At 45.9% G+C, this 27,359-nt stretch overlaps 2 protein-coding genes across 4 annotated transcripts; one reads left to right on the top strand and one right to left on the bottom strand.

Moving 5' to 3' along the window:
* Positions 1-25,825, bottom strand: LOC138738619 (cystathionine beta-synthase-like). Of its 3 annotated transcripts, none has more exons than XM_069889193.1 (16): positions 25,734-25,823; positions 24,828-24,945; positions 24,531-24,637; positions 22,305-22,439; positions 21,227-21,306; positions 17,541-17,675; positions 13,973-14,042; positions 13,172-13,263; positions 12,639-12,764; positions 11,918-12,002; positions 10,080-10,185; positions 9,910-9,987; positions 9,654-9,788; positions 6,144-6,252; positions 1,015-1,099; positions 1-480 (listed from the first exon to the last, which is right to left on the bottom strand). In XM_069889193.1, exons 2-16 carry the CDS (start codon positions 24,941-24,943, stop codon positions 383-385), a joined length of 1,557 nt encoding a protein of 518 aa, XP_069745294.1. In that variant the 5' UTR covers positions 24,944-24,945; positions 25,734-25,823; the 3' UTR covers positions 1-382. The 3 variants fall into 3 exon arrangements, with proteins under 3 accessions (XP_069745294.1, XP_069745292.1, XP_069745293.1); XM_069889191.1 differs by lacking the exon at positions 25,734-25,823 and adding an exon at positions 25,650-25,671; XM_069889192.1 differs by lacking the exon at positions 1-480 and adding an exon at positions 4,117-4,177 and having other exon boundaries at positions 1,014-1,099; positions 25,734-25,825.
* On the top strand, positions 24,942-25,712 carry LOC138739976 (uncharacterized). The gene is made up of 2 exons (XM_069892432.1): positions 24,942-24,961; positions 25,016-25,712. Exons 1-2 carry the CDS (start codon positions 24,942-24,944, stop codon positions 25,710-25,712), a joined length of 717 nt encoding a protein of 238 aa, XP_069748533.1.
* Positions 25,826-27,359: the final 1,534 nt, after the last annotated feature.

The following is a 27,359-nucleotide window of genomic DNA, read 5'->3' as shown; positions in this document are numbered from 1 at the left end:
TGAGAAATTCACCCAGTTTATTAAATCAGCGTGTTGTTAACATCAGAGTTTGTAATTGATTAGACTTGCAGAAAACATCTCATGATTGGTGCAGAGATCTTGCTGTTGGACCTCTGCCCATAATCCCCAGCAAAGCCCTGAATAAAGAGCAGGTGATAGGGTATGGGTGGTGAGGCGAGGGGAAGCAGGCACCAGAACAGACCCAGGTTCACATGATGGATCCCAAAAGAAATCGTATAGGAGCACCCAGACCTATAGAACATTCCAGAGAGTTCCAGCAAGAGGCAGCCATCAGTGACAGGAAGGGGACAATCCCCCAGTTCAGCCCAGTAAACAGAAGGAACATGGTGTGGGTGGTGTGTTTCAGAGGCCGTACAACCTCTCACACAGAGTGGCTGGCCCCGTCCTGTGTGATGAAGTCCAGAAGGTCGACGGCAGTCAGGATGCCAATCAGCGGAGGTGTGGAGGAGCAGCCGTTCACTAATGGTAAGGACAGACAACAAGGTGTGAGGTGGCAACAAGGAGGGGGGGGGGTCTGAGTTGGGGGAGTGAAATATGGGGGGAGTTCGAGATCGGGGGGGGGGGTGGTGTGAGGGAGCAGCTGTTCACCAGCGCAGAGGACAGGCATCAGGAAGGGGGGACAAAATGGGGAATGGGGGGGGGGTGGGGGGAAGAAGAGAGGTCTGATTTGGTGGGGGGGTGTCTGGAGTCCGGGAGGGGACAGATCGGGTGGATGGTGGCGGGGGTCCAAGAGAGTGGGGCATGACAAAGAGGAGAGGGATCCAAGATCAAGTATGGGGGGGGTTTCCAAGATTTGAGATGGCAGAGGGTGTCAGGGCAGGTGGACAGGTCAGAAGTAGAGATCAGAGATCAGGAAGGAAGAGATCAAGGAAGGGGGAGGGAGAGGAAGGGGGGGGAAGAGGTCGGGGAGGGGAGGTTGGGAGAAGGAGGAAGGGAGAGGAGGGGATGCACTGGGTTGTATTTGGCCAAGGGAGAAACTGCCAGAATACTCACCCTGGCCCTGGCGGCCCATCACCAGCACAAAGGAATTGCTGTCCAGTTTCATGGCTACCTCCACCAGCTCATCGCTGCTCTCAACCTAAGCACAAGACAAGAGGGATTGAACGAGGGCACCAGGTAGCAGTGATACACTGGGATGAGGATCCGTAGGGCAGGTGGAATGCACCAGAGGCACTGACCACTAGGGTTGGCTGACTCCTTCACCCTGCTATTGGCACTAACTTCACTGCTTCAACATGCACAGCCCATGGCAGCAGTCTAGGATACCTTCCATTCCCAATGCTCCAGCTCACACACGACACCTCACTCATCTCCCCAGCCACTCGATTCGGGTGCCTGCCAGATACACTCAGGCCTTGTGCTTTCCATGAATGAGCAGAGGTCTTGCTGCACTTCAGATTTAACCTCTTCTGCCCCTGCCATAGGCCTCACTCAGCTTCTTCCCAAATTAACGAACTTCACCCCAACAGACTCCCACTCCTCTAAAACCCAGGCACAACTGCCTCACCCCAGAAGACTCCTGTTCCATGGAGACCTGGACGTGACTTCCTCACCCAGCAGACCTCCCGCTTCCCGGAGAACCAAACATGACTGCCACCTCAGAGAACGGGCAGGAGACTGGGTTAGGTGGTTCTGCCTCAGTTCTGGGGAGGCAAGGGAGTTGTTAGGTGGGTAAGGGAAATACATGTGGGATCCAAGATCTGGCGAGGTCGGAGGGAGATGATCAGAATCCTGGAAGTGGAGGTGGGGAAGTTTCCCAGGGTCTGGTGGGGGGGGAGGAGATGCTTGGGGTCCTGGAGGAGATGCTTGGGGTCCTGGAGGAGAGTGGGGGGAAACCCTTAAGGTCCGATGGGTGGGGGGAGATCCTCAGGGTCTTGGGAGGGGGGGGGGATGGTGGGGAGACCCTCAGGATTCAGTGGGGTGGGAGGGGTGTGTGTGTGTGGTGGGAGATCCTCAGGATCCTTTGTGCTGGTTGTCCATTAGAAGATGTTTTCACTCAGATCGTGAGAAGTCCCCATCATCAGGAGTCTACCCCTGTGCCTGGCCTCCACTGGGGGCAGGACAGCGAAGTGTGGGCTGGACTCTGGTGAGTGTGTAGAGGAAGGCTGCCAATCAGACACTATTCACAAATCATCATAAAGAGCCAGAAAAGGCCACTCAGCCCTTCATCTTCCCCCTAACAAATGGAATTACAGCTGATCCATCATGCCTTGTCCTTTTCCCCAGAAATCTCAGCCTTAACTAAACCAATGGTCTCCACCCCACACCCCTGTGGCAACAAATTCCAAAGATTCAACCTTTTGACAAACAATTTTTTTCTCCCCAGTTATAAACGAGCTCCATTGTATATAGCTTTAAATAATTTAAATGTAGACATACAGCAGTTACAGGCCCTTCCAGCCCACGAGCCCGTGCTATCCAATTTACACCCATTTAATCTACAGCCTCCAGTATGTTTTGAAGGGTAGGAGGAAACTGGAGCCTCTGGGGAAAACCCATACAGACACGAGGAGAACATACAAACTCCTCACAACCTGGGTCACTGGTGCTGTAACAAACAGGGTGACACTAACCACTATGTTAATCATGCACCCCGGTCCTGGGCACCTGGACTCTCCCATGACAGGAAACTTGTCAAACCGATTTTAAATCTTGCATGCTTCAATCAATAGCCCAGTGGTTAGAGCACAGGTCTTGGAAAACAGGGGTCGTGAGTTTGTTTCTTACAAGGGCCTCATTACTGTGAGGAGCGCTAGACAAAGTGGCGACTCTCTGCCTTCCTTACGGTAGACAAAATTAAAAAATTTCATGTATGTTACATTCTAAATGAAGTTTTACGTAACAATAATGGAATCTTTACCTTTAATATTGGCTCTTGTTCTAAAGTCTAAGATTTAGAATTCTTAACATATTTAACCTATCCCCTAGGCCATCATATTGTGATTGATTTCCAAGATGACAACAAGGTGCCTCATAAATTCTCAAAGTCAAGAGTGTGTGGTGTTGGCAGTAACACACTAGCCTGAATAATGGATTCTAACATGTATCCCAAATTTTTGGGAATAGGGGTGTCATCCCTGCCAGTTTTCCCAATCTCCAGAACTTATCCAAAATCCCAAGAATTTTAGGGTTATTTTAACTAATGCATCCACCTTTTCCACAGGCACTTTTAGCATCAAGCCATCTGGTTCAGGGAATTTATTGACCTTTAACCCCTTTTTTTTGCCCAACACTAGCTCTTCTGTGACGCTGCTCATTTTGCTTTTTCCTCATTATTCTTATGAATGGGATGTCCTCAATTATTCTCATCCTGCAGACTGATGCACCAAAATTCTTCCCTCCTTGGCCCTATCCCCTTTGATGTTTTGCCAACCTCAATCTCAAAAAGCCAATATTTACCTAGACCTCTCATTCCTTTTCTCTTACTCCTCGCTAGTTTGCCTTCAGTCTCGTGTTTTTCTCTCCTTTGCAAGGTTTGGAATTTATCCCAGTCTTCATGAACTCTCAGTCAAATGGCTGCTTTCTGTCAGCTTTGCTGAGGGGGTCATGAATCATCTCTTTAAAACTCTCCCTCTGCTTTCTAACCACATCTGCTCTTCTCAGCAGTAAGAAATTCTGTGTGTCCGTTCCACTCCAGCCTGCATCACACTGCACTGTAGCAGCCGACACACCAATAAACCAGCCTGTGATGTGCCTGCCTGTGAGGGCTGGGGCAGTGCAAGGGGAAGCTCTATTCCACCTCTGACGTGTGCTGCTCTGACTCATCCTCTGCTCTTCTGTATATCTCTTCTGGGGATCAGAGTGTGCACACAGCCTAGTGACACAGCTCCAGCTCCGTGCCAACTGTGGGCACTACGGTCTCACTAATGTAGGACCAGCAGCTCCTTCTCAATGTGAGAGGGCAAGATTCTGGCTGGAGAGCAGGTTGATATGTAGGCCTCAATCTGCCTTTCCACAATATTCTCTGCTCCTCAATATTTGTGGGATCTTCCAGGTAAACTGGCCAATACATTTCCTACATCTGTTGAAATATGTAGGCAATATATAGACGCAAATCTTTCCAACAAACAATGCCCGGCCCCACTCTGTTCCTACCGATGGGAAGAGGTATCTGACTGTTCAGCACGTCCACCACCAGATCTCGCAAGGTTGACACCTGATAACAAAGAACCACCCATAATGATGACACAAAACTTGAAATAAAGTAAACTTTCAGGAGCTTAGTTAACCACGGGGAAGGAACTACAAACTGAGCTGAGTTCTGATTTAAAAGAGGTGACCATCAGATTGATGAGGGAAAGAGGCTGTATATGTGGAATTAAGCAACCAAGTGGGAGGCATGGGAACCAGCTGAACTGGTTGACTGGATACAAAGGGGACATGATGTGAGTGACAGAGGGTGGGAGTGCAGGTTGTTACTCAGATTGGGGAGGTCTATGACCAGTGGTGTGCCACACCGATCAGTGCTGGGTCCACTGTTGCTTGTCATCTATAATAACTACTTGGATGAAATGACCCACGTAGGTTTGGGGATGACAACAAAATTGGCGGGTCAATGGACAGTGACAAATGTTATCGAAGAGTACAAGATCCAAATGAACTGGGAAAGAGGGCCAAGGATTGGCAGATGGAATTGAACTCAGTCAAGTGTGAGTTTGGGAAGTTAACCCAGAGCAGGACTTTCATGGTGAATCGTTGGTCATCAAGAGTCCTGTGGCACAGAAAGACCAAGAGGAATAGGGACATTATGCTAGGAAAGTGGCAAGACAAGCAGGGAGGTGAAGACTGCATTTGGCACGCTTGCCTTCATTGGTGAGAGCCATGTACAGGGACATCCCATTCGAACTCCAAGACATTGCTGAGAGCCACGAATAGGAGCAAGGATATCCCATTCCAACTCCAGGACATTGATGAGGGCCACGAACAGGAGCAAGGACATCCCTTTCCAACTCCAGGACATTGGTGAAGGCCATAAACAGGAGCAAGGACATCCCATTCCAACTCCAGGACATTGGTGAGGGCCATGAACAGGAGCAAGGACATTCTATTCCAACTTCAGGACATTGGTAAGTCTGCACATGGACTACTGTGCACAGTCCTGTCATCTCACTAGAGGAAAGAAGTTTTTAAACAGGAAAGGATACAGAAAAAGTTGACAAGAATGTTACCAGAACTGGAGAAATTGAGTGTGAGAAACAGGAATAGCTGGGTCTGCTTTCCCTGGAGCATAAGAAGGCGAGGGAGACCTTAGAGGTTTATAAAATCATCAGGGGTATATGTTTAAGGTGACTGGAGTTTTAAAGGGGACTTGATGGATGTGGTGGTGGAGGCTTAAACATTTGGGGCATTTATGAAACTCAGACAGGCACATGGATGGAAAAAAAAGGGTCATGGGTTGGGAGGGTTTAGTATTTTTTTTAAGGAATATATAGGTTGGCACATCATCGAGGGCTGAAGGGCCTGTTCTGTGATGTTCTATGTTCTACACAGAGGGCGGTTGGTGTGTGGAACAAGTTGCCAGAGGAGATGGTGAAGCTGGGGACCATTACAACTTTTAGACAGTTACTGAAAGAAAAGCTGGAGTGGGATAGGGGCCAAATGTAGGCAAATGGGTCTAGCTCAGATGGAGAACCTGGTTGGTATGGAGAATTGGGCTGAAGGGCCTGCTCTGACTCCAATGAGGAGAGGGCAGAGCTGAGTCTAGAGCAGCAGTAGAAATTACTCAGAGCAGCAGAACTTGGCATTTAGTGATACAAGAGGAACTGTTTCACAAAAGAGCAGGGTGAGGTGAGAGGCCATAATTACACATCTGGAAAAGCTCAGCAAGCCTTAACAGTATCATGATAAGAGACCTGAGACTGGGAATCTCTGAAAGGTGGTGAAGGAAAAGAGCCACTAAAAATCAGTCAGGTGGTTAGTGACCAGAGGTTACCAACAGCAATCATTTCAGAAGCATCAGACTGGATGAACTGCCTGAAGACTCTGCAGAGAGCAGGGAAGGGAGGCAAATCGAGAGTCATTTCGCAGAGCTGTTACAGGCAAGGTGGGCTGACAGGCTTTCTGCAGTTTCACACCATATATTAAATAGATCCTGAGGTCTGGAATACAAGAATGAGTAGTACCTGTGGAAACTGTGTGATCACTGCTGCCATGATGGGATCATCAAGCTGAATCTTTGCAGACAGAATGGAGCTGAGCGTATGTCTGAGAGTCACCACTCCAAGAACCTGCCTGAAAACACAAACACACACCACTCAGTTCACTGCCGAACCACGTCAACTTCCCAAATCAGCAACAAGCAAAGGAAGTGGTGGAGGAATTCAGCTGTCAGGTAGCATCCACAGAGGCAGAAATCCTTCAGCACCAGGCAGTTGTGAACTTCTCTACATCAGGGAGACTGAATGCAGACTGGGAAATCACTTCGTTGAGCAACTTCACTCCATCTCCTGCAACAGCAAGAATCTCCTGGTAGCCAACCCCTTCAATTCCACACCACATTAACATGTTTGCCTATCCTCAAATCAAGGTTACCTGTAAATTTCAGATAATATATACTTGGGATTAGTAGAGAAATTGTGACATGGGTTCAGAGATGGCTGGAAGGTAGACAGCAGAGAGTCATGGTGGACAACTGTCTGTCAGGTTGGAAGCCTGTGACCAACGGGGTGCCTCAGGGATCGGCGTTGGATCCTTTGTTGTTTATCATTTATATTAATGATTTAGAGGAGGGTGTGGTTAACTGGGTAAGCGAATATGCGGGTGATACGAAAATAGGGGGAGTGGTGGATAGTGAGGAAGGTTTTCTTGGATTACAGAAGGGTTTGGTTTGTTTGGAAGAGTGGGCTGAAAGATGGCAGATGGAATTCAATGTAGACAAGTGCGAGGTGCTGCATTTCAGTAAAAATAACAAGACATATGCAGTTAAGTGGAGGGCATTGAGGTATGCAGAGGAACCTGGGGGTTATGGTACAGAGTTCATTGAAGGTGGATTCCCATGTAGACAGGGTGGTTAGGAAGGCATATGGTATGCTGGCCTTCATATATCATAGTATAGAGTATAGGAGCTGGCATTGGTGAGGTCAGGTTTGGAGTACTGTGCTCAGTTCTGGACTCCAAATTATAGAAAGGATACAGATAAAGTGGAGAGGGTGCAGAGAAGATTTACAAGGATGTTGCCTGGCTTACAGCATCTAGATTACAGGGAGATTTTAAGGAGACTGGGACTTTAGTTGCGGCAGGGTCCCTTCTGTCATTTAAGAGAAGGATGGATGTGTAAATGGAAGTGAGGGGGTTGGAGGGATATTGGAGGAAATCGGGAGGATTGAGCTAGTGGAGTTGTTCTAGTGAACCGGTGCGGACTCAAAAGGCCGACATGGCCTGTTTCCGCTCTGTAAATGGTTATTCATTGGAACGTAGATGGCTGAGAGGGGATTTGATAGAGATATTTAAAATTATGAAAGGAATAAATAGACTAGACATAAATAAACTCTTTCCCCTGAGGGCAGGGGAGGTTGGAACAAGAGGGCATGAGTTAAGGGTAAGGGGGCAAAACTTTAGGAGAAATATTAGAGGATTCTTTTTCACTCAGCGAGTGGTGGCAGAATGGAATGATCTTCCAAAAGAGATAGTTGCAGCAGGGTCCCTTCTGTCATTTAAGAGAAGGTTGGATGTGTACATAAATGTGAGGGGGCTTGGAGAGCTATGGGCAGAGAGCGGGAGTGGGGAGCTAGTGGAGTTGTTCAAGTGAACTGGTGCGGACTTGAAGGGCCGACATGGCCTGTTTCCGCCCTGTAAACGATTATATGGTTATAAACATTGGAGGTGTAGATATCAAGGGAGGCTTTAAAAGCTTGCAGAGAAATCTGAACCAGTTGGAAAATGAACTGCAAAATGGCAAATGGAATTTAATGGAGACAAGTGTGAGGTGTTGCACTCTGGGGGGACTCACAAAGGTAGGACATATGCTGTAAACAATAGGCCACTAAGGAGTGCAGTAGAATAGAGGAATCCAGACAAGTAATTTCCTGAAAACGGTGTCACAGGTGGATAGAGTTGTAAAGGCACATTGGCCTTCATAAATCAAAGTATTGAGTATAGGAGTTGGAATGCTATGGTAAAGTTGTACAAGACATTGGTGAGGCCAAATTTGGAGTATTATGTGTAATTTTGGTCACCTAACTACAGAAAATATATCAGTAAGATAGAGGAAGTGCAGAGAAGATTTACTAGGATGCTGCCTGGACTTTAGGAACTGAATTACAAGGAAAAGTTAAACAGGTTGGGATTTTATTCCAAAATAAAATTGGAGTGTAGAAGAATGAGGGGAGATTTGATAGAGATTTACAAAATTAAGATGGGTTTAGATAGAGTAAATGTAAACAGGCTTGTTCTACTGAGATTGAGTGAGACAAGAATCAGAGGACATGGGTTAAGGGTTAAAAGGGAAATTAGAGGGAATATAAGGGGGAATTTCTTGACATAGAATGGTAGGAGGTGGGAACAAGCTGCCAACTGAAGTAGTGAACGTGGTCTCAATTTTGATATTTAAGAATAATATGAACAGATACATGGATGGGAGGGGTATGGTTCGTGTGCAGGTCAGTGGGATGAGGCAGAAAAATAGTTCAGCACAGACTAGATGAGCCAAAGGGCCTATTCCTGTGCTGTAGTGTTCTATGCAATAGTTCCGCCTCAGCAGTCTCCAATCACACGGCATCTCGATCGACCTCCAATTTCATGTACCTCTTTCCCCATGCCTCCCCCTTCTTCCTATCTCTCTGCCCCATTCCTTCTTTCCCCTACTTCCCAACCTGCCTTCCTTCCTTCTTCCAGCCTCCCTTCTTTCACTTGCACATCCTCCCGCTTCTTTCTATTCCTGATGAAGGGTCTTGGGCCTGAATCAACCATTGCTTCCCATGGATGCTGCCTGCCCCGCTGAGTTCCTCCAGCATTCTGTGTGTGCTGCTCCAGTTTCCTGATATCTGCAGACCTCGTTTATCTCCTGAAATCAGTGCCCAATAAACAGAGTGCAGGACCAAGTGAAATCCTCACCCACATCTTCTGTCCAGAGGACCCCACCGTTGCAGACAGAACCACTGACATCTACTCATCTCACTCTCTGCACACGCTCTCACCTTGGGGCAGAGGAGTTCCAAAGGCCCTCACTTTCAAACCACCAGCCTCCCCTGCCACCCTTCAAAGACCCACTTCCTTTAATGGAAGTGCACCACCAGGTACATCTTCCCTTCCAGTGTTCCCATTCTTCCATCTCCCCGGCCAGCCCTGCTGTTTTTACGCTCACCCGAACACACAGAGACAAGGCAGGCAGTTGACACGTTTCCCAGAGCAATAGGCCAATACAGAGGACAGTTGTTGAAGGAAATGCCACCACATCCACTTCCTTCCCCTTCCCGCAGTAGTTCACTTGTGCTTTCCCCAATCTCAGGTCCTCTGAGTGGGGTCCTCGTGCTCTCCTCAACACTGGAGGAACCAATGATAACTGAGGAACACACACTCTCAACCCCTCTTCCTTACCCGTTGCTCTGGGAGGACTGTCCATCCCTGCTACAAAGGGCTGAGCTGGCATGAGGAACAGCACCTCTTCTTCAGTATGGGTGGGTTAAAACACTCACCCCGCATCACTGACCACAGGGGCCTGATCATATCCTTTCTCACAAAGAATCTCCATGGTCTTCCGACAGGAGGCAGAGGGTAGCACAGTCAGAGGTGGAGCTATTTTCAGCTGCTCAACTCGAGCTGTCCACCACCTATGGAAGAAAGGAAGGAAATGCTGAGGGTCTGTGTGGGGATCCCCTCTTCCCCCAACCTACCGAAGTGTCTAATCACACAGCAACTCCCTCCCCTCCCGAATATGATCATATTTCTTACCAGGCAATCTGGCCAAATTCTGGAACTTTGTTTTGGAATCCCTTCTGCACCATCCACTTATCACTGAGGAACTTGGTCCTGGAGGAAGCAAAAGTGGGTGAGTGTCAGGTACCATTCCACCTTCCCCTATCTCCAGCTGCCATCTCATCTCGCCCATCTCACAGACTTACATGTAGTTTCGGACAGAGTCTGGGAGGATGACCACACACCGCTGACCTGGCTTCAAGCTTTGTGCTGCTTGGACAGCGACACACACCACACTTCCTGAGCTGCCACCTGGAAGGAAGGGCAGCAATTAATGAAGGCCGACAAAACACAGATAAATGTGATGTGTTGCATTTTGGAAGGACAAACCAAGAAAGGACGTACACAGTAAATGGTCGGGCATTAAAGAGTGCAGAAGAACAGAGGGATCTGGAAATACAGATACATAATTCCCTGAAAGTGGCGTTACAGGTGGATAGGGTTGTAAAGAGAGCTTTTGGCATATTGGCCTTCATAAATCAAAGTATTGAGTGTAGGAGTTGGAATGTAGTCATAAAGTTGTACAAGTCATTGGTGAGGCCAAATTTGGAGCATTATGTGCAGTTTTGGTCACTTTATTACAGGAAAGTTAACAATACGATTGAAGTAAAACAAAGAATTCTGTGGACATCGTTTCAGGCTTGAGCCTTTCATCAAAGTATGAGAAAATGCTGGTGAGCATCAGAATAAAAGAGTGGGAGGAGGAAGGGGGGGTGGCAGGGCAGGAAAAGGGAGGGAGGGAACAGCAGCACTGGGTGGAGGGGGGGGGAAGGCAGGGCTGTGTAGGTGAAAGAACTGAAAAGGCAAGAAATGGGGGAGGGGCAAAAAAGGCAAGCAAGTTTAATGGAAAGCAATGTTCATGCCTCTGGCTGGAGGGTGCCCACCACTAAGCACAAGATAGCGGCAGAGGCAGGTAGAGAGGAAACCAACGTGCAGAGATTTACTCGGTGTAGTGATGTAATGTATTATGCTGGCTGCTTGCTATTGGTTATGACTGTAGATTGACTCCACCCTACTAGTATAACAGATGGTGCAACTTATCCCACTGGTCAGTAGAGGTGGCTTCTTCGGTTAATAAAAGCCTATAGAATGATACAAGTCTGGTCCTTGCTTATGGCATATCACTAGGATGTTGCCTGGACTTAAGAAACGGAGTTACAGGGAAAGGACTTTATTCCCTGGAGCATAGAAGAATGAGGAGTGATTTGATAAAGGTATTTAAAATTATGAGGGGGAGAGACAGAGTAAATGTAGATTGGCTTTTTCCACTGAGGGAGGGTGAGATACAAACCAGAGAACATGGGTTAAGGGTGAAAGGGGAGAAGTTTAAGGGGAACATTAGGGGAATTTCTTCACACAGAGAGTGGACCGAGCTGCCAGCTAAGGTGGTGAATGCAGGCTCAATTTTGATGTTGAAGAAAAATTTGGACAGGAACATGGATGGGAGAGTTTATGGAGGGATATGGACTGGGGCCAGGTCAGTGGGATTAGGCCAATGGTTCTCAGTGATTTTCCAAGGGAGTCTTTAAAAATGTCAAATAAAATACTTTTAATGAGATAAAGGTGAGGTTCTTGTAGAACTGCCTTTGACTTAAAAATATTGCTCAGCCATTGCCATGAGTGGACCATAGAATGTTAGGCCGGAAGCAGGTGGGCCTTGGACTAAAAATGGTTGAGTACCACTGGACTAGGCAGTTTAATAGTTCGACATGGACTACCATTTAAGTTAGAATCAGTAAATAAATCATTTGGTAGGCTTTTGGTTGTAAATTGTAAAATTTATACGGAATCTTGGACACTCATGAATATCTATGCCCCTAATGTAGATGATTAGAAAAAAAACCATGGACTAGATGGGCTTGCTTCTGTGCCGTAATGTTTGATGTCACAATGTAGACACACACACACGCACACAATGGGAGGACGTTGACTACCAGGCGACACCTAGCTCTCCCTCTCCACAACAACATCACCAGTTTCTCACCACAGAGCAGCCCCTCTTCCCTGATCAGTCGACGTGCCATTTGAAATGAACTTTCATCATTGCTCTTGTACCACTTATCCACAACCTGCAGAGATCAACACTGGTTACATACTCATCATACAGTATCTCCCGAACACAAAGGCCTCAACCTTCACCTCAGCAGCAGGAACCTTGGCAGATTCCTCCCTCTCTCCAACCCAGGGTCACTGGGTAGTGATGGGGAGCAGAAATTCTGGCCAATTTTTAAACTGCAGATTAAACCTGAAAGCACCACCAGCATGCTGTCAGCCACAGGATCAGTGGAACAGACAAACAGATGACTGCAGATGCTGGAATCTGTAGCCAAATGCAGTCTACTCCCAGGAATCATTGTGTCGAGCAACATTTGTAAGAGGAATGACACAGTTGGATAAATCTTTTTACATTAGAAGGGGAATTGAGGGATATGGGGAAAATGTAGGTGGAGATGAGCCGATCATCAAATCAGCCATGATCTCATTGAATAATGGGGCAGGTTTGATGGGCTGGATGGCCGATTCCTGCTCCTATCTGTCCTAATGTTCTCATGATTGATGGCCTCAGAAGAGCAAAGGGTTCACATCTCATGCAGATCATGCAGTGGACACAAAGTCCAGTCTGTGTCCCAGCTCTGAGCCTAGTCTGACCCCATCTGGACATAGGTCCTGAGGGGCCAGCAGGATGGTGTACCAGAGCCACTCACTGATCGATCGATAACCGTGGGAATAAAATCGTAGCCTATTCCTTCCACCTCATACGCACTGACGTCTGTTTGGTTCAGATTTTCAGGTTCTGCCAGGATGGAACCTTCTGGATCCACTCCAATAATCTGAAAGTCAAAGAGATGAGAAAGAGGGAGCTACACCACCAGAAAACTCATTCTCACCAAGCAGCCCATGCACAGACAACTTTCAGCCTGACAGTTAATGACAGTCTCTCTGAGGACAGTAATGCAAAGTCCCCCTGCATCCACCTCATGGCGAATGACCACCATAGTAGAGGATCAGCACCTCTGATCAAGGGACCCAGAACACTTCCTCACTGCCTCCCAACAAAGTGCACTGCATTACTCTCATGGCCCATTTGACTTACAAGACACTGGGTCTGACCTGTAACTCTGTGGGAGCACCTGGACCAGGATGGTAGCAGGCATCAATCACACTCTTGCCCCAGCACACCACACCACCACCCCTCCCCCACCCAACCCGACCTCTTCCCCCACATCAGTCCCTCTACCTGGCAGTTTGGACATTTCTCCTTCAGCTTGCGGGCAATTCCAGTAATGGTGCCGCCAGTTCCTGCTCCAGCAATGAACATATCCACCGTTCCTGCCAATGGGAGCAAAGGGAGTGCTGAGTTTGTACTTGTCCCTCCACGTCTCTCTGTATAAACCATCCCCACAATTGCTTTCTTCCTAGCTCCTGCTGTGTGATGGCTTCACTCTGCTCCCCAACCTCAAACCAATCTCTGCCTCAACATTCATCCCTCCCCAGGCATGCTTGGCTTTGGAATGCTTGAGATTTTAATTTAAATTTTGAATTTAATACAGTATTGTAACAGGCCCCTTCCAGTCTATAAGTCTGTGCTGCCCAATTACACCCAAATGATCTACAACCCCCATACATTTCAAACAATGGGAGGACACCAGAGCCCCGGGGAAAACCCACATAGACACAGGGAGACGGTATAAACTCCTTACAGACACACAGACACTGCGGGATTCAAAACCGATGGCCCTAATAGTGTTGCGGTAATCATGCCGCCACTCATATTTTCACAAGTTGGTCAGATCTGGCAACTTCAATTAATTGGTCTGTATCTCCCACACTCAGCATTCAGCCCAACCCCCATGCACTCCATTCAGCCCTCCACCTCCTAAAACCCCCCCACCCTGCAGACAGAACAGGACCAGCCTCTCGGTGTCACTAACACTGAACTTCATTCAACCAGCTGACAGAGGCTGCAAACTCATGGTGCAGGTACCAAGGGGTGGGCGAGAGGGATTGTTCAAAGCACAGCAAAAGTTCAGTCTCATACCATCGCACTGCCTGAGGATCTCTTCTGCAGTTTGATCGTAGTGAACCAAAGGGTTACTGGGATTCCGGTACTGCAAAAGAAAGGTTAATCCCAGTGAAAGATGCACACTTGGACAGATTCTTCACATGCAGACAAGGGAAGGAACATGTTAATATTACACAAGGCAGTATTAGACAATATGGTAAAGTTAAGGTTGGTCAAGTCCTTCCCAAGTGAGATGTTTCCCATGCTGCTACTGAGAGACAAAGGCAATTCCTGGGAACTGGACAATGTTTCACTGGCCACAGATGAGGTACAGGGCAGCAAATGTGGTTCCTTTGTTCATGAAGAGCACCAGGTCACTGCAGAGACGTAAAAATCATAGAAGTCCATTGAAAGGGAGGGTGAGCGGCCAGATGTCCTGGTCCACATGGGGACCTATGACATAGATAGTAGTGATGAGACCCTAAAGAGGGAATATAGGGAGTTAGGAAGGAAGCGGAAAAGCAAGACCTCAAGAGTGGTAATCTCGGGACTGCCTGAGCCACATGCCAGAGAGGATAGGAATAGGAAGTTGTGGCAGATGAATGTGTGGCTGAGGAGTTGTTACAGGGGCAGAGGTTTAGATTTGTGGATCATTGGGATCTCTTCTAGAGAAGGTACAACCTGTATCTGACAGACTGCACCTGAAATGGGAGAGGGACTAATATCCTGGCAGGCAGGTTTGAGCTGTTGGGGAGGGTTTAAACTAACTTGGCAGGGGGATGGGAATCAGAGCATTGGGTCAGATGATGGCACAGTTGGTGAAATGTGGGCCACTGAGGAGGGAGTGGATGGAAGATAAATACAGAAAATTGGATGAATTCTTTAATGTAGGAAATATTAGGAATAGAGGAGATGAAGTCCGAGTACAGATCATTATGTGGACCTATGACGTTGTGCCCATTGTAGAGACTTGGCTTCGTGAGGCAGGAATGACTGCTGAACGTGCTGGGCTTTTGATGCTTCAAAAAGGACAGGGAGGGAGGTAGGTGGGTGGCATTGCTGATCAGGGATACTATCATGGCTGCAGAAAAGGAGCAAGTATTGAGGGATTCTTTGCTGAGTCAGTGTAGATTGAAGTCAGGAAATGGAAAGGGTTAATAATGCTACTGTATATTTCATAGACCTCCACCTGCTAATAACAATAGAGACATTGAGTAACAGTTCAGGAGACAGGTTGTAGTGATGGGCAATTTTAACTTTCCTCATATGGATTGGAACCGTTTGAGAGTGAAGGGTTTGGATGGAGTGAAATTTGTTAAGCATGTTCAGGAATGTTTTCTGACACTATGTAGATAGGCCAACTAGAGAGGCTATACTTGACCTGGTATTGGGAAATAAACAACGATGGGTGCAAGTTTTCTCAGTTGGCAAACATTTTGGTGAAAGTGATCACCACTCTCTCTCCTTTTCCATGGGCGGAGAGGACAGGAATAGACAACTTGGGAAATCGATTATTAGGCATGTCAATTTTTTGGCCTGAGCATTCACCAGGAAATTGGATGCATAAATTAGTAGCAGATATACTTTGGTGGAGTGGGGTGGGGGGAGTACAGCAAAAATGCACCCTGCATGAGTAAGTTTCATTGAGGCAAGGAAGGATGGGAAGGTGAAAGAATAATGGGGTACAAGGTATGTGCAAAATCTAGTTAAGAAAAACTTACAAGGAGTTTAAAGTAGGAGATGATAGAGCTTAAGGACTAGGAAGGCTAGAAGGGCCATGAGAAGGCCTTGACGAGCAGGATTAAGGAAAACCCCAAGCCACTCTACAAGTATGTGAAGAGCAAGAGGATGAGTCATGTGAAGATAGGACCCATCAGGGCCTTTGGTGGAAACGTGTGCAGAGTCGGAGGAGGAGTAAAGGTCCTTAATGAATACTCCACTTCATATGGAGACACTGAGAGATCTTGGATTATGTGTCCATAGACACTCAAAGCAGCTGCTCATGTTGGGTGTTGTGAAGAAGGCATATGGTATGTTGGCCTTCATTAACTGTGGGATCATGTTCAAAAGCTGTGAGCTAATGTTGAACCTATACAAGACCTTAGACTCTACTTGAAATATTGTTCAGTTCTAGACACCTCTTTACAGGAAAGATGTAAATGCAATGGAGAGGGTGCAGAGATTTACAAGGATGCTGCCTGGAGTAGAGTTCATACCTTGTGAGGATAGGTTGTATGAATTTGGTCTTTTACCTTTGGTGGGACAGAAGATGAAGGTTGACAGGATAATGAGAGGCAGAGATCTTGGTCAGTCAGATGCTTTTTTCCCCCAGGAGTATCTAACATAACAGGGCAATAGTTTTATTAGGTGCTTGGGAGTAAATTCAGGGGGATGTAAGAGGTATGTTTTTTTCCCCACACATGGAATGCACCACTGGCAACAGTGGTGGTGGTAGGTACAGTAGGACCTTTTTTAAGAGACGTTTCGATGGGTACATGGAACAGAAAAATGGAGTTATGCAGTGGGGGAAATTCTAGGCAGTTAAGAGTTGGTTATTAGGTTGGCTTAACATTGTGGCCAATAGGGCCTGTACTAATCGTCCACAGAAATCACTGACAGTTGTGAGAGTCTGGTTGCCCTTTTTTTTTTAAACCACAACCTTCTGCCCCTCTGAACTCCTTTAATTGTTTTCATCTCTTTCCACCATCATCCTGCCCTGGGAGTTGAAGTCTATCTATTGTGCCACTACATGGCCGCCCACCCCCCCCCCCCCCCCCACCCCAAACTGGTCCTATCATCTGGTAGTTTTTGTTTTGGGACATCAACCCCTGCATCGGACTGCTGATGTTGAATAGAGGCAGTTTTGTCAACATGAGCTAATCTTGGTATCTTGGTTGTCAACTAATCTTGCTATCATCTGCAAACTTGCTCATCCAATTTACCACACTGTCATCCAGATCATTGATATAGATGAAAAACAACAATGGTCCCAGCATTGATCCCTTAAGCACACCTTCTCTAAAGATCCCTGAAGAAAGTTGCATAGGTATGAAATATCTGAGTCGCTGACCTTTTATCAGCTGGGACACAAGTACAGGGAAGTCTAGGTAACGTTGTTAAAACGTTGTTGAGCTGCACTTGGGTGTGCCAAATGCATTCGTGCTCATACAAGCAACTGGAGAGGGCACAAAGGAGAATTCAGGATTATCCCAGTTTCCGATTTGAGGAAAGGCCAGATAGGCAGTTTGTTTTCCTTGGAGGCAAACAAAATGATAGAAGCCTTACCTGTGGCAGATGTGTAAACACAGAGAGCAGCAAGGTAGAGGCAGGGTATATTGTATGGATCTGAAGAGGAATATCTTCCACCTAAAAGGTGGATGGAATCTCAAGCACACTCCTCAAAGAGACGGAAGCTGATTCTCACGACTTTGAACAAGTGGTTGGATAATCCCTTCAATGTCTCCCTGCTTTGAGACTTTTATGACACAAACAAGTTGCCAAGAAATCCCACCTTATTTCAACAACAGCCAGGAAGATCACTATCAGTGTGCAGTATCAACCACATGCGAGGAAGACCACAGCCACACATCAACTCGATACCCACCTGGTCTAAGATGCAGGAATTTGGGATTTCCTTGTTCAACCTCCAGGCAACACCAATGTGGGACTCTGGTGAATCGAAGCTTGCATGGGTGGGTGTTCTAACTATCTCTGCACCAAGTGCCCTCAGCACATCCACCTGCAGGAGAGAGAGGCACACAAATACAACAGCAGATTGAAGGTGAGCTTCAGTGCACACCCCAGGTATATTCACACAAAAAATATACCGTGTAAAACATAGCATATGTGCATCTCATCTTGCGTGTACTTGGTTACTCACATTAGTGTTCACAATTAATTGTACAACAGTGCATCACTGCCACTAATGGTGCCAAACAAACATGGCAGAACTGCCTCCAGCATACAAACACACACACACACATTTACACCAATATACACACTCCCACATACACACAAACTCTCCCATCCAAGACACTGACACACACCTTTTTGAAAATTTTATTTAGGTTTTCCACATCCAAGTACAAAGTATAACAATTAAATATTAACATCCAATCCCCTCTAAACTAACCCTAAAAGAAAAAGAGAAAGGAAAATGGAAAAAGGGAAGTGAAATAATAAGAAAACAAGAAAAGTAAGAAATTAGAATAGAAACCTGATTGTCACAAGTTCCCCCTCACAACACAGAATTAATCATCTATAACGTAATATTTCAAGGAGGCTAACAAATTTTGAGGCTCAAGGAAAAGGTCTATATATTATTCCCTCAATTAATTTTCAAAAATACATCATATTTATTTCTCAAATTATGTAATCTTCTCCAAAGGAACACAAATATGTATGTCTGGTTTCCAGCGTTCCATACCCAAATGGGAGTCTGATTTCCATGTCACTGCTATACATTTTCTTGCTACTGCTAAAGCAATCTTTAAAAATTGTTTTTGATATGTTGGTATCTAGATAGTTTCATACTTGCCTACTAGATCTAGTCAATGGAAACAATGTGGAAACCTGCCCATTTGTAACTTTAGCTTTAAGGTTATTGCATAAAACTTTAATCCAATTTATAAACATCAAACCCATCCCAAATTTATCAAACACCTTAAACAAGAAGTCCCACTCTAGTCTATCAAATGGTTTTTCTGCATCCAAAGCCACTGCCACACTTAAATCTTCCTTCTTTTGTGCTAAATGTATTATGCTATGTAACCTAGTTACATTATCTGTAGATTTTCTCTCATTCACAAAGCCTGTCTGATCTATATGCATCAATTTTTGTAAAAACTTCAACCTAGTAGCTAAAACTTTTGTAACTGTTTTATAATCCAAGTTTCTCGAAGAAATTGGTCTAGAAGATACTGGCTTGAAAGGATCTCTTTTTTTGATATTACCGTTATTATCACAGTAGAGAAAGTTTCCGAGAGCATATGTGTTATCATCGCCTGTTCTATACATCTATAAATTCTTTATAAAATTCAGACAGGAAACCATCTTCTCCCAGAGATTTATTACTTTGTAATGAGCTCAATGCTTCCCCCACTTCCCTTGAAATGAAAGGGGCATCCAACTCCCTTTGCTCTTGTAAAGTTAACACTGGTAGCCTGGTCTGTGTTTAAAAAAAAATTAAATCCTCTTTTATCTGCAATTCAGATTTTTACAACTGAGAATAACATTTTTTGAAAGCCCCATTAATTTCATGAGGCTTATAAGTATTCGACTGTTTAAATTGCATTAATAGTTATTGAAACTTGTTGTTTTCAATTGCCAAGCAGGGCCAATCACTGTATTTTGACTGGAAGTGTCTTTATCAAAATTGCTACTCACCTTGCCTTTGAATTAAATGAAAAGGCTGTGACATTTCCAACCTAGTTTCTTTTTAATTTCTGAGTTCTGCTTCAGTTAAATGAACCTTGTAAGAAGGTTACATCTACATTTTTTAAAATATGTGTCAATATTCTCTTACTCTTCACAGGTCCATTCAGCCTGTTAACATTAAAACTAAGAAAATTCAATAAATTACACATTTGTATTCACTTTAATCCAAGACCAATGACCTTGCCCCTTCCTCTCTCTTTGTGTACCTCCGATTATCCCAATATTTAAAGTATACTGTTTTAGGGATCACTCTTCTCGGCAGTCCAGGTCGAAAAGGAAAAAGAAATTTATACATAAACAGATTATTATTATAAACAATAAAATATTCAAAAATATAAAAGAGAAACAAAGAAACAAAAAAAAAAACATTTGATGTAGTTTTAAGTGATATATAACATGGGGTACTTCTCCATTTTACAGATTGTGGCTTCTGCCACAAATACACAAGAGTCAATAGCAGTTAGTCCACAAAACTTCCAACTGTCCTGGATATTTACCATTATCAACCTCATCTATACAAAAAGAAAAACTTTATGGAAAAAACCCCACTTTGTATTAATTAGAACATTTTCAAACTTCCTGTTAAGCTTAACTTGTAGAATTTCAACAAGATTTTTTTTTAAATTGTTCTGTCCTCCTTGTAAGAAAATATTCAGAGTAGCTGGATGGCACAGGATAAACTGATATCCCTTTTGCCATAAAGCATGCTTCACAGTGTTAAATGCTTTTCTCCATATCAACAAATCCAAACTTGTATCAGGATAGAAGAACATCTTCACTCCATGAAATTCCAATGGACCTTGATGTTCTTTGGTGCCTTGCGCTGCCAGAGCCAATATTTTCTCTCTACCTTGAGGTCGAAGACATTTTATAAGTACAGATCTTAACTTCCGATCTGGAGGAGGTTGTGGTCTCAGGGATCTTAGTGCCCTTTCAAGTTCAATAACACTTTCAAATTTATTAGGTCCAAGGATCTCTAGAATCCAGCACTTAAAAAAAATTATTACATCATCACCTTCTTCAAAGCCAACAATTTAAATATTATTTCCCCTACTAAAATTCTCTAGTTGATCAACTTTTCCCCAAAGTTGCTTCTTTTCAATGGCCCTTGCATCATTATCATTCTCCACTCTCAACATTCTATCCTGTAGATCCTCCATACCAGCTTCTAGTCTTGACTCTTTCATCAACCTTATCTAGTCAATTTTGCAATTTCTAAACAATGACAAAATATTTATTCTTTGTTATCTGATCTGAGTTTGTCCTGTTTGCTTTCGTTTCTTTTTGTAGCTGGGCATTAGTGAATTCATTCTCTTGAAATACTTTCATTTTCTGACCTTTGTCACCTCTTCTTCTTGATCTTCCTCCTCTTCTTCGTTGCCAGCTTGCAAAACTGACAGAGAGATCTCCTCCTGTTGAAGATACAGCACTGCCTGCTCTAGCGACATCACAGGGGTCTTCTGGTCGGCACATGTGAATCTGTCCACACATGTGCCATTCAACGTCTTCTTCCTCAGTGCCATCACCCCATGGAGATGGTTGTTGTGGCACTGTGGAGTGTTGAATGGCCCCTGTAGGGGTGTGACTCTCCTTGGAATGGACCCTCACCTCAGCTCCTGGATCTATGGACACTGTAGGTCTTTTTTCTTTATCTTGTCGTTGATCCATCTGTGTTCACAACGGGCCAGCTACTATCTTTTAGGTGAGATAGTTAGAATGTTGGACAGAGATTGTAAAGCAGTTTTTAAGTTTTGGTTAATTGGATTTACCTAATAAGCACTTTATTTTTTAAACTAATTTCCAGGAGAGTAAGAATTCCATGTCCATACACACACACATCCACCCACCCTTTACCTTCTCATTGCTCATCTTCTCCGGCAGCACAATGATGCAGCGATATCCCTTCACAGCTGCAGTGAGAGCAAGCCCAATTCCTGCAACAAAATCAACTGTCAACCACTTCCCAACACCAACCCTTTCCGCTTCTTCCTGGAGAACTATGTGTGACCCATCACCTGTAAACCACTAATCCCCATCAGTATTTTACTTGGGCAACAGCACAGAAACAGGCCATTTGGCCCATCCAGCCCATGCTGACATTTATATTCCAAGCAAGTCTCATCTTTCAGCCATTGTAAGGTAAAACATCATGAGATGGGAATGTGTAAGGAGTTACAGGGAGTGTTTGGGAGATGGACAGGGCTGTAACAAGATGTGAATGCATCCTTGTACTTACAAGATAAGAGAGACATTGATGGATTGAGAGGCAGGAAGCTAGCAGGGAAAGGATAGCAACAGTTTTAGTCATTGGACAAGTAATGATATGATGATGTTCTAAGCACGTATCCAAGGGTATAAAAAAAATCACCATTTTGCTGATAACGGCAGAATGCATTCTCCGACTAACATGTTTAGTCGCAAGTGTTACAATCCGGTAATAAAGAACAAAGAACCCTGATTTCGACTCAGCCTGGTGTTTGTCTCAGTCATTCATGAACAAAGCAGACCTAACACCATCTATTCCTTTTTCCCACCTATCCAGCCTCCTGTTGAAAGTATCTGTACTACCCTCCTCACACTCCCAGGATAACTGTTCCTAATTCCCTATCAGATTCTTGCTGATGTCTCTGGCCTCCCTCCCCCCCCCCCCCCCCCACCCCCACCCCCACCAGATGTGGAGACATACACTCTCTCAAACCCTGCATCATTTACAGACCCCTACCAGATCACCCCTTTGCAATGCCCAAGATAGTCAGCTCATCCACTCCTGATGTGCACCCTCTCATTGCTGGATCCAAGCTGGTTTATCAACACCACCCTGTAAAATTCTTCAGGTGCTTGTTGTCCATGGTCTGTGCCATGTTTCAATGTTGCCTACCAGGCCACCAGAGAATGAGCAGAAATTGCCATGTGTAGCCAAGGCTCTTTTCACCTGTATTTCCTGAGGTGGGTTCGATGATGGTGTCGCCTGGTTTGAGAATCCCCGCTCGCTCTGCATCTTCCACCATCCGCAAGGCAATTCTATCCTTCACACTGCCACCAGCATTGAAAAATTCACACTTGGCCACTGACAAAAAGAAGCAGCTGCTCAGTTAAACAGTTTGGGATGCCCGGAACATGCAATTGCAGAGTAAACACACGGGTAACCCCAGAGCTTAGCCCATGTAGTGGACTCCCCCTCAGATCAGAGGTCTGCATTGGGGACAATCATCCAATGTCCCCACCAGTAATGTACCCGTGTTTCAGTGACAGACCTGTCCCCACCAGTACTGTAGCCCAATGTTTCAGTAACAGACCCATCCCTACCAGCACTGTACCACAGTGTTACAATGACAGACCTGTCCCACAGTACTGTACCCCAGTGTTAGTGACAGACCTGTCCCAACCAGCACTGTATCCCAGTGTTAGTGACAGACCTGTCCCAACCAGCACAAACCCAATCCCACCCTCGAAATAATAAGTGCACTCACATCCCTGGAGCCATTCAACATCTGGTATGCTGCTAATGTCTTCGACAGCAAAGACTGATGCAAAATACTCCTTTAGTTCCTCTGCCATCTCCTTGTCTCCCATTATTATTTCTCCAGCATTATTTTCTAATGGTCCTATATCTACTCTCACCTCTTTTACTCTTTATATTCTTGAGAAGCTTTTTGTATACTATTTGATATTATTTGCTAGCCTACTTTCGTACTTCATTTTTTCCTTCTGAGTTTTTAATTTACAGTACCTTTTTGCAAGTTTTTAAAAACCACAATCATTGATCTTCCCACTAATTTTGACTTCCCTTGTCAGCGACTGTGGTGATATTTTTCCATTTGAATATATCTTCTTTTTTGATATGAATTTATCCTATACCTTCATTTCTTACAGCAACTCTATATGTTGCTGCTCTACCACCTTCCCTGCTAGTGCCCCCCCCCCCCCATCTCAATCTATTTTGGCCAGTTCCTCTCTCATGCAACTGTGATTCTCTTTACTCAACTGAAATACAGACACATCTGACTTTTTGTTCAATCTCGAATTGAACTCCGTCATATTGTGATCACCTCCCCCTGATGGTTCCTTCACTCCAAGCTCTCTAATCACCTCTGGTGCATCACATAACACTCAATCTAGAACAGCTGATTTACTCATTAGCTCATCCACAAGCTGCTCTAAAGAAAACATTTTTACAAATTTTCTCTCTTGAGATCCAGTCCCAACCAACCCAGTCTACCCATTAAAAACCCCCATAATGAGCATAACATTCCCCTTCTGACACACCTTTTCATTCTGCTGTTGTAATTTGTTGTTTATACCCTACCTACTGTTTGGAGGTCTGTATAACAGTGAACAGTGTCTTTTTACACATACCATTTCTTAACTCAACCCACAATGATACTATATCTTCTGATTCTATGTTACTTCTTTCTAATGCTTTAATGTTGTTCCTTACCAACAGAGCATTGCCACCCAGCTTCCCTGTCTTTCCTTTCGATACACTGCATATCCTTAGACATTCTGCTCCCAAAGACATGCATCCTTTAGCCACGTCTGCACCATGACCATAACATCATACCTACCCTATGTAGCTGTACTACAAAGCCGTCCACTTTATTCCTTGGGCTGCGTGCATTTAAGTACAAAACCGTAGCTCTTCAACTATCACATTTGACTGTGTCCCTGTTGCATTGCAACACATCCCACTGGCTGCAATTTTGCCCTCTCTGCACAAACTCCCTACCAGCTGTCCCTACTTGTGCGCCAACTGCCTCTTCCTCTTCACTTTGCTTCCCACCACCCTGCAAATCAAATACTGCCCAACAGTATTAGCAAACCTCCCTGCAAAGATATCAGTTCCTCTTGAGTTCAGGCTCAACCCATCCCACTTGTAGAGGTCATCCTTCACCATAAAAGATTCCAATCATCCAAAAACTTGAAACCCTGCCCTCTGCACCTTCTCTTCATCATATTCCTGTTCTGAGCTTCCCCAGTTCATGACACTGGAAATAATCCAAAGACGACCACCTTGGAAGGCCTGTTCTTCAGACTCTATCCTAACTCCTTCCATTTGATTGGCAGAACCTCAAACCCCCATTGCTGCCCCTGTCATTGATACCAACATGTAGCACAGCATGTGGTTCCGCGAGCGTCTGGAGGCATAGCCGCTACTCACACAGCTCACACTGAAGTCCGTGGGCCGCGGGGATCTTGTTCAGACGCACCATTGGAGTGTTGCCTATTTTACTCAGGATACTGGGCAGGATGTTGGGGGACGTTGTCCTGCGGGCACAAATTGCTCGTCAGTCCATACACCCATACTGACCCATCAACTGTACACTGCCCAATCGTAGTGCAGGGTAAAGGCAGCAGCCAGTCACAGAACGGGCAGCGGCAGGGTCAGCAGCCAATCACAGAGCGGGGCGTGGCAGGGAGAACAGCCAATCTCGGGGACGCGCCTTGGGTCACTTACAGGCCCCGGTGAGGGTGCGGGCTGAGCCCTTCGGACGCGCCAGGTCTCCAGGTGCATCGGCTCGGCCGGTCGGGCCGTATCCACGACCTCTCCGTCCCATTAACCTCCGGCTCCATGGCTGCAGCACAGGGGCTGTAAGTCAAAGGCTCCGTCCCGGCATATCCCCGTCCCCTCCCCCGCTTCGCCAGACCCTCGCCGCTCTCTCCACCTCCCCCCGATCCCTCGCCGCCCTCTCCACCTCCCCCCGATCCCTCGCCGCCCTCTCCACCTCCCCCCGATCCCTCGCCGCCCTCTCCACCTCCCCCCGATCCCTCGCCGCCCGCTCCACCTCCCCCCGATCCCTCGCCGCCCTCTCCACCTCCCCCCGATCCCTCGCCGCCCTCTCCACCTCCCCCCGATCCCTCGCCGCCCTCTCCACCTCCCCCCGATCCCTCGCCGCCCTCTCCACCTCCCCCCCCGATCCCTCGCCGCCCTCTCCACCTCCCCCCGATCCCTCGCCGCCCTCTCCACCTCCCCCCGATCCCTCGCCGCCCTCTCCACCTCCCCCCGATCCCTCGCCGCCCTCTCCACCTCCCCCCCCGATCCCTCGCCGCCCTCTCCACCTCCCCCCGATCCCTCGCCGCCCTCTCCACCTCCCCCCGATCCCTCGCCGCCCTCTCCACCTCCCCCCGATCCCTCGCCGCCCTCTCCCCCCCTCCTCCCATCCCGCATTCTTCATACACACCCCACCGCCATCCCCGGTCCCTCGCCGCCTTCTCCACACATACATACATGGATATCCACCTTTCCCACCCCCCGACACTCGCTGCATTCGCCACTCACCCACCACCTCCCCCCGCCTGGTCTCTCTGTCGCACTCTCCACACTTATCCCCTCCCGTTCTAGAAAGCTTCTTCTCCAACTTACCCAACGCACGTCTCTGCCCAGATTTCCGTTCTCTCGGGTCTTTCAGGGAAGCTGCTGCCCCTCCCACACTCCGATTGGCCGGTGCGGGGAGGACGTTCTCCAATCACTAGCCCGTAAATCATCGCGACGACGAGCCTCAAAGCAGGCGCCAGTCACATCGGGGACACGGGTGCAAGGAAAATCTGGATTGGGGACCGGGTGGGGGTTTAGAATATCTGTCGATAAATACCATTATTTATCGTTCATATCACTGTAAAGACATGATATATTATGTCTCTATATTAAAGCACATGATTCCAGCCTGGCAAAGTATAAATCAGATTATTTGGTTAAAAGTGGGTTTGTTCCCCCAGCTCTGTGTCACGCCATGAGGGAAAGTCAGAGATTTACATGTGGTGTGGAGACAGGAACCTTTGTACATTCAACCTGGATATGCACCAAGGTGCATATACCTTTTGGGTAGAACGAGGGAACATTCTGGTGTAAGTTTCAGGGGTGAAATATCCACAGGACCCAGCGTAATTCCTGTTGGGGGATATTATAGACGTGAGTCTGGGACTGTTCAAGTACCAAATTCAATTTGTAAGTTGCCTTGGTGAACAGGAAATGTATAGCGGGTACCTGGAAATAAGACTCCCAACTGAGCACCACACGATGGAACACAGAAATGCCGAGCTGTATTCCGCCAGAGAAAATCACCTATAATCTTGGACTGGCACAGGACAGGCTGGCAAGTTTGTGAAAAATCTCCATTTGGAAGATGGGTTGCGAGTGCTTAATTCAGCCTGGTCAAAGCCCAGGTCTGGATGCCTAATGTTTCATTTGAAATAGAAGAAACGAAATGGAATTCTGTGGTGACCTGAAAGAAAGAGGTTATTATCTGGAAAACCCTGATGGGGCAAGTTCCTTTGGCAAGATTAAAAGGAATCAATTTGTGTTCAGAAACAACAAATCTCTCTCTGTGAAAACCAACAAGAACCTTCCTGAGCAGTAACCATTTATTTTTCAAGCACCAAAGCCTGGTAAACTTAATAAATGTTAAATTCTGTGCACCATTTAAGAATTTCCTGCAACCAGTGAACTTGGAGGAATGAGAAGTGAGATTGGACCGTGAATCAAAGAACTTTTCTAATCTTACACACACACATTTCATACATGTGGACTTAGAATTAGAAGGGGGTTAAGTTAGGTTAGTTAATATTGATAAGTTAAAGTTTGATTCTGTTTTCATGTTTAAAGATAATTAAAAACAACTTTTGTTTAAGTAACCATTTGTCTTGGTGAATATCTATTAGTGCTTGGTTTATTGATCCTCTGGGCTCGTAACATTTTTCGTCCTTTCAGATTTAAAATTGGAATTATGGGATCTTAAACTTCTGGAGTTTTTGTAATTTATTAGGCTTTTAAAGCTTTTGTGTGTAGAAAAACAACAGCAATGGATGTTGATACATTTTTGTCACAACCATCACCTGCAGAGTTGGAGTGCAAGAGCAAAGAGAAACTGATGGCTACTTCTAAGGCATTAAAGCTGACTGAAGTCAAGCATTGGATGAGGAAAATACAATTACAGAGGATTATAGTGAAATATATAGGTGAGAAAAAATTTGCTGAGAAAGGCTTTGATAA

Source organism: Narcine bancroftii, chromosome 7 (genome assembly GCF_036971445.1).
Source record: "Narcine bancroftii isolate sNarBan1 chromosome 7, sNarBan1.hap1, whole genome shotgun sequence".
Lineage (NCBI taxonomy): Eukaryota > Metazoa > Chordata > Chondrichthyes > Torpediniformes > Narcinidae > Narcine > Narcine bancroftii.
Note: the sequence above shows the minus strand (reverse complement) of the source record. Positions and strands in the feature narration are given on the sequence as shown.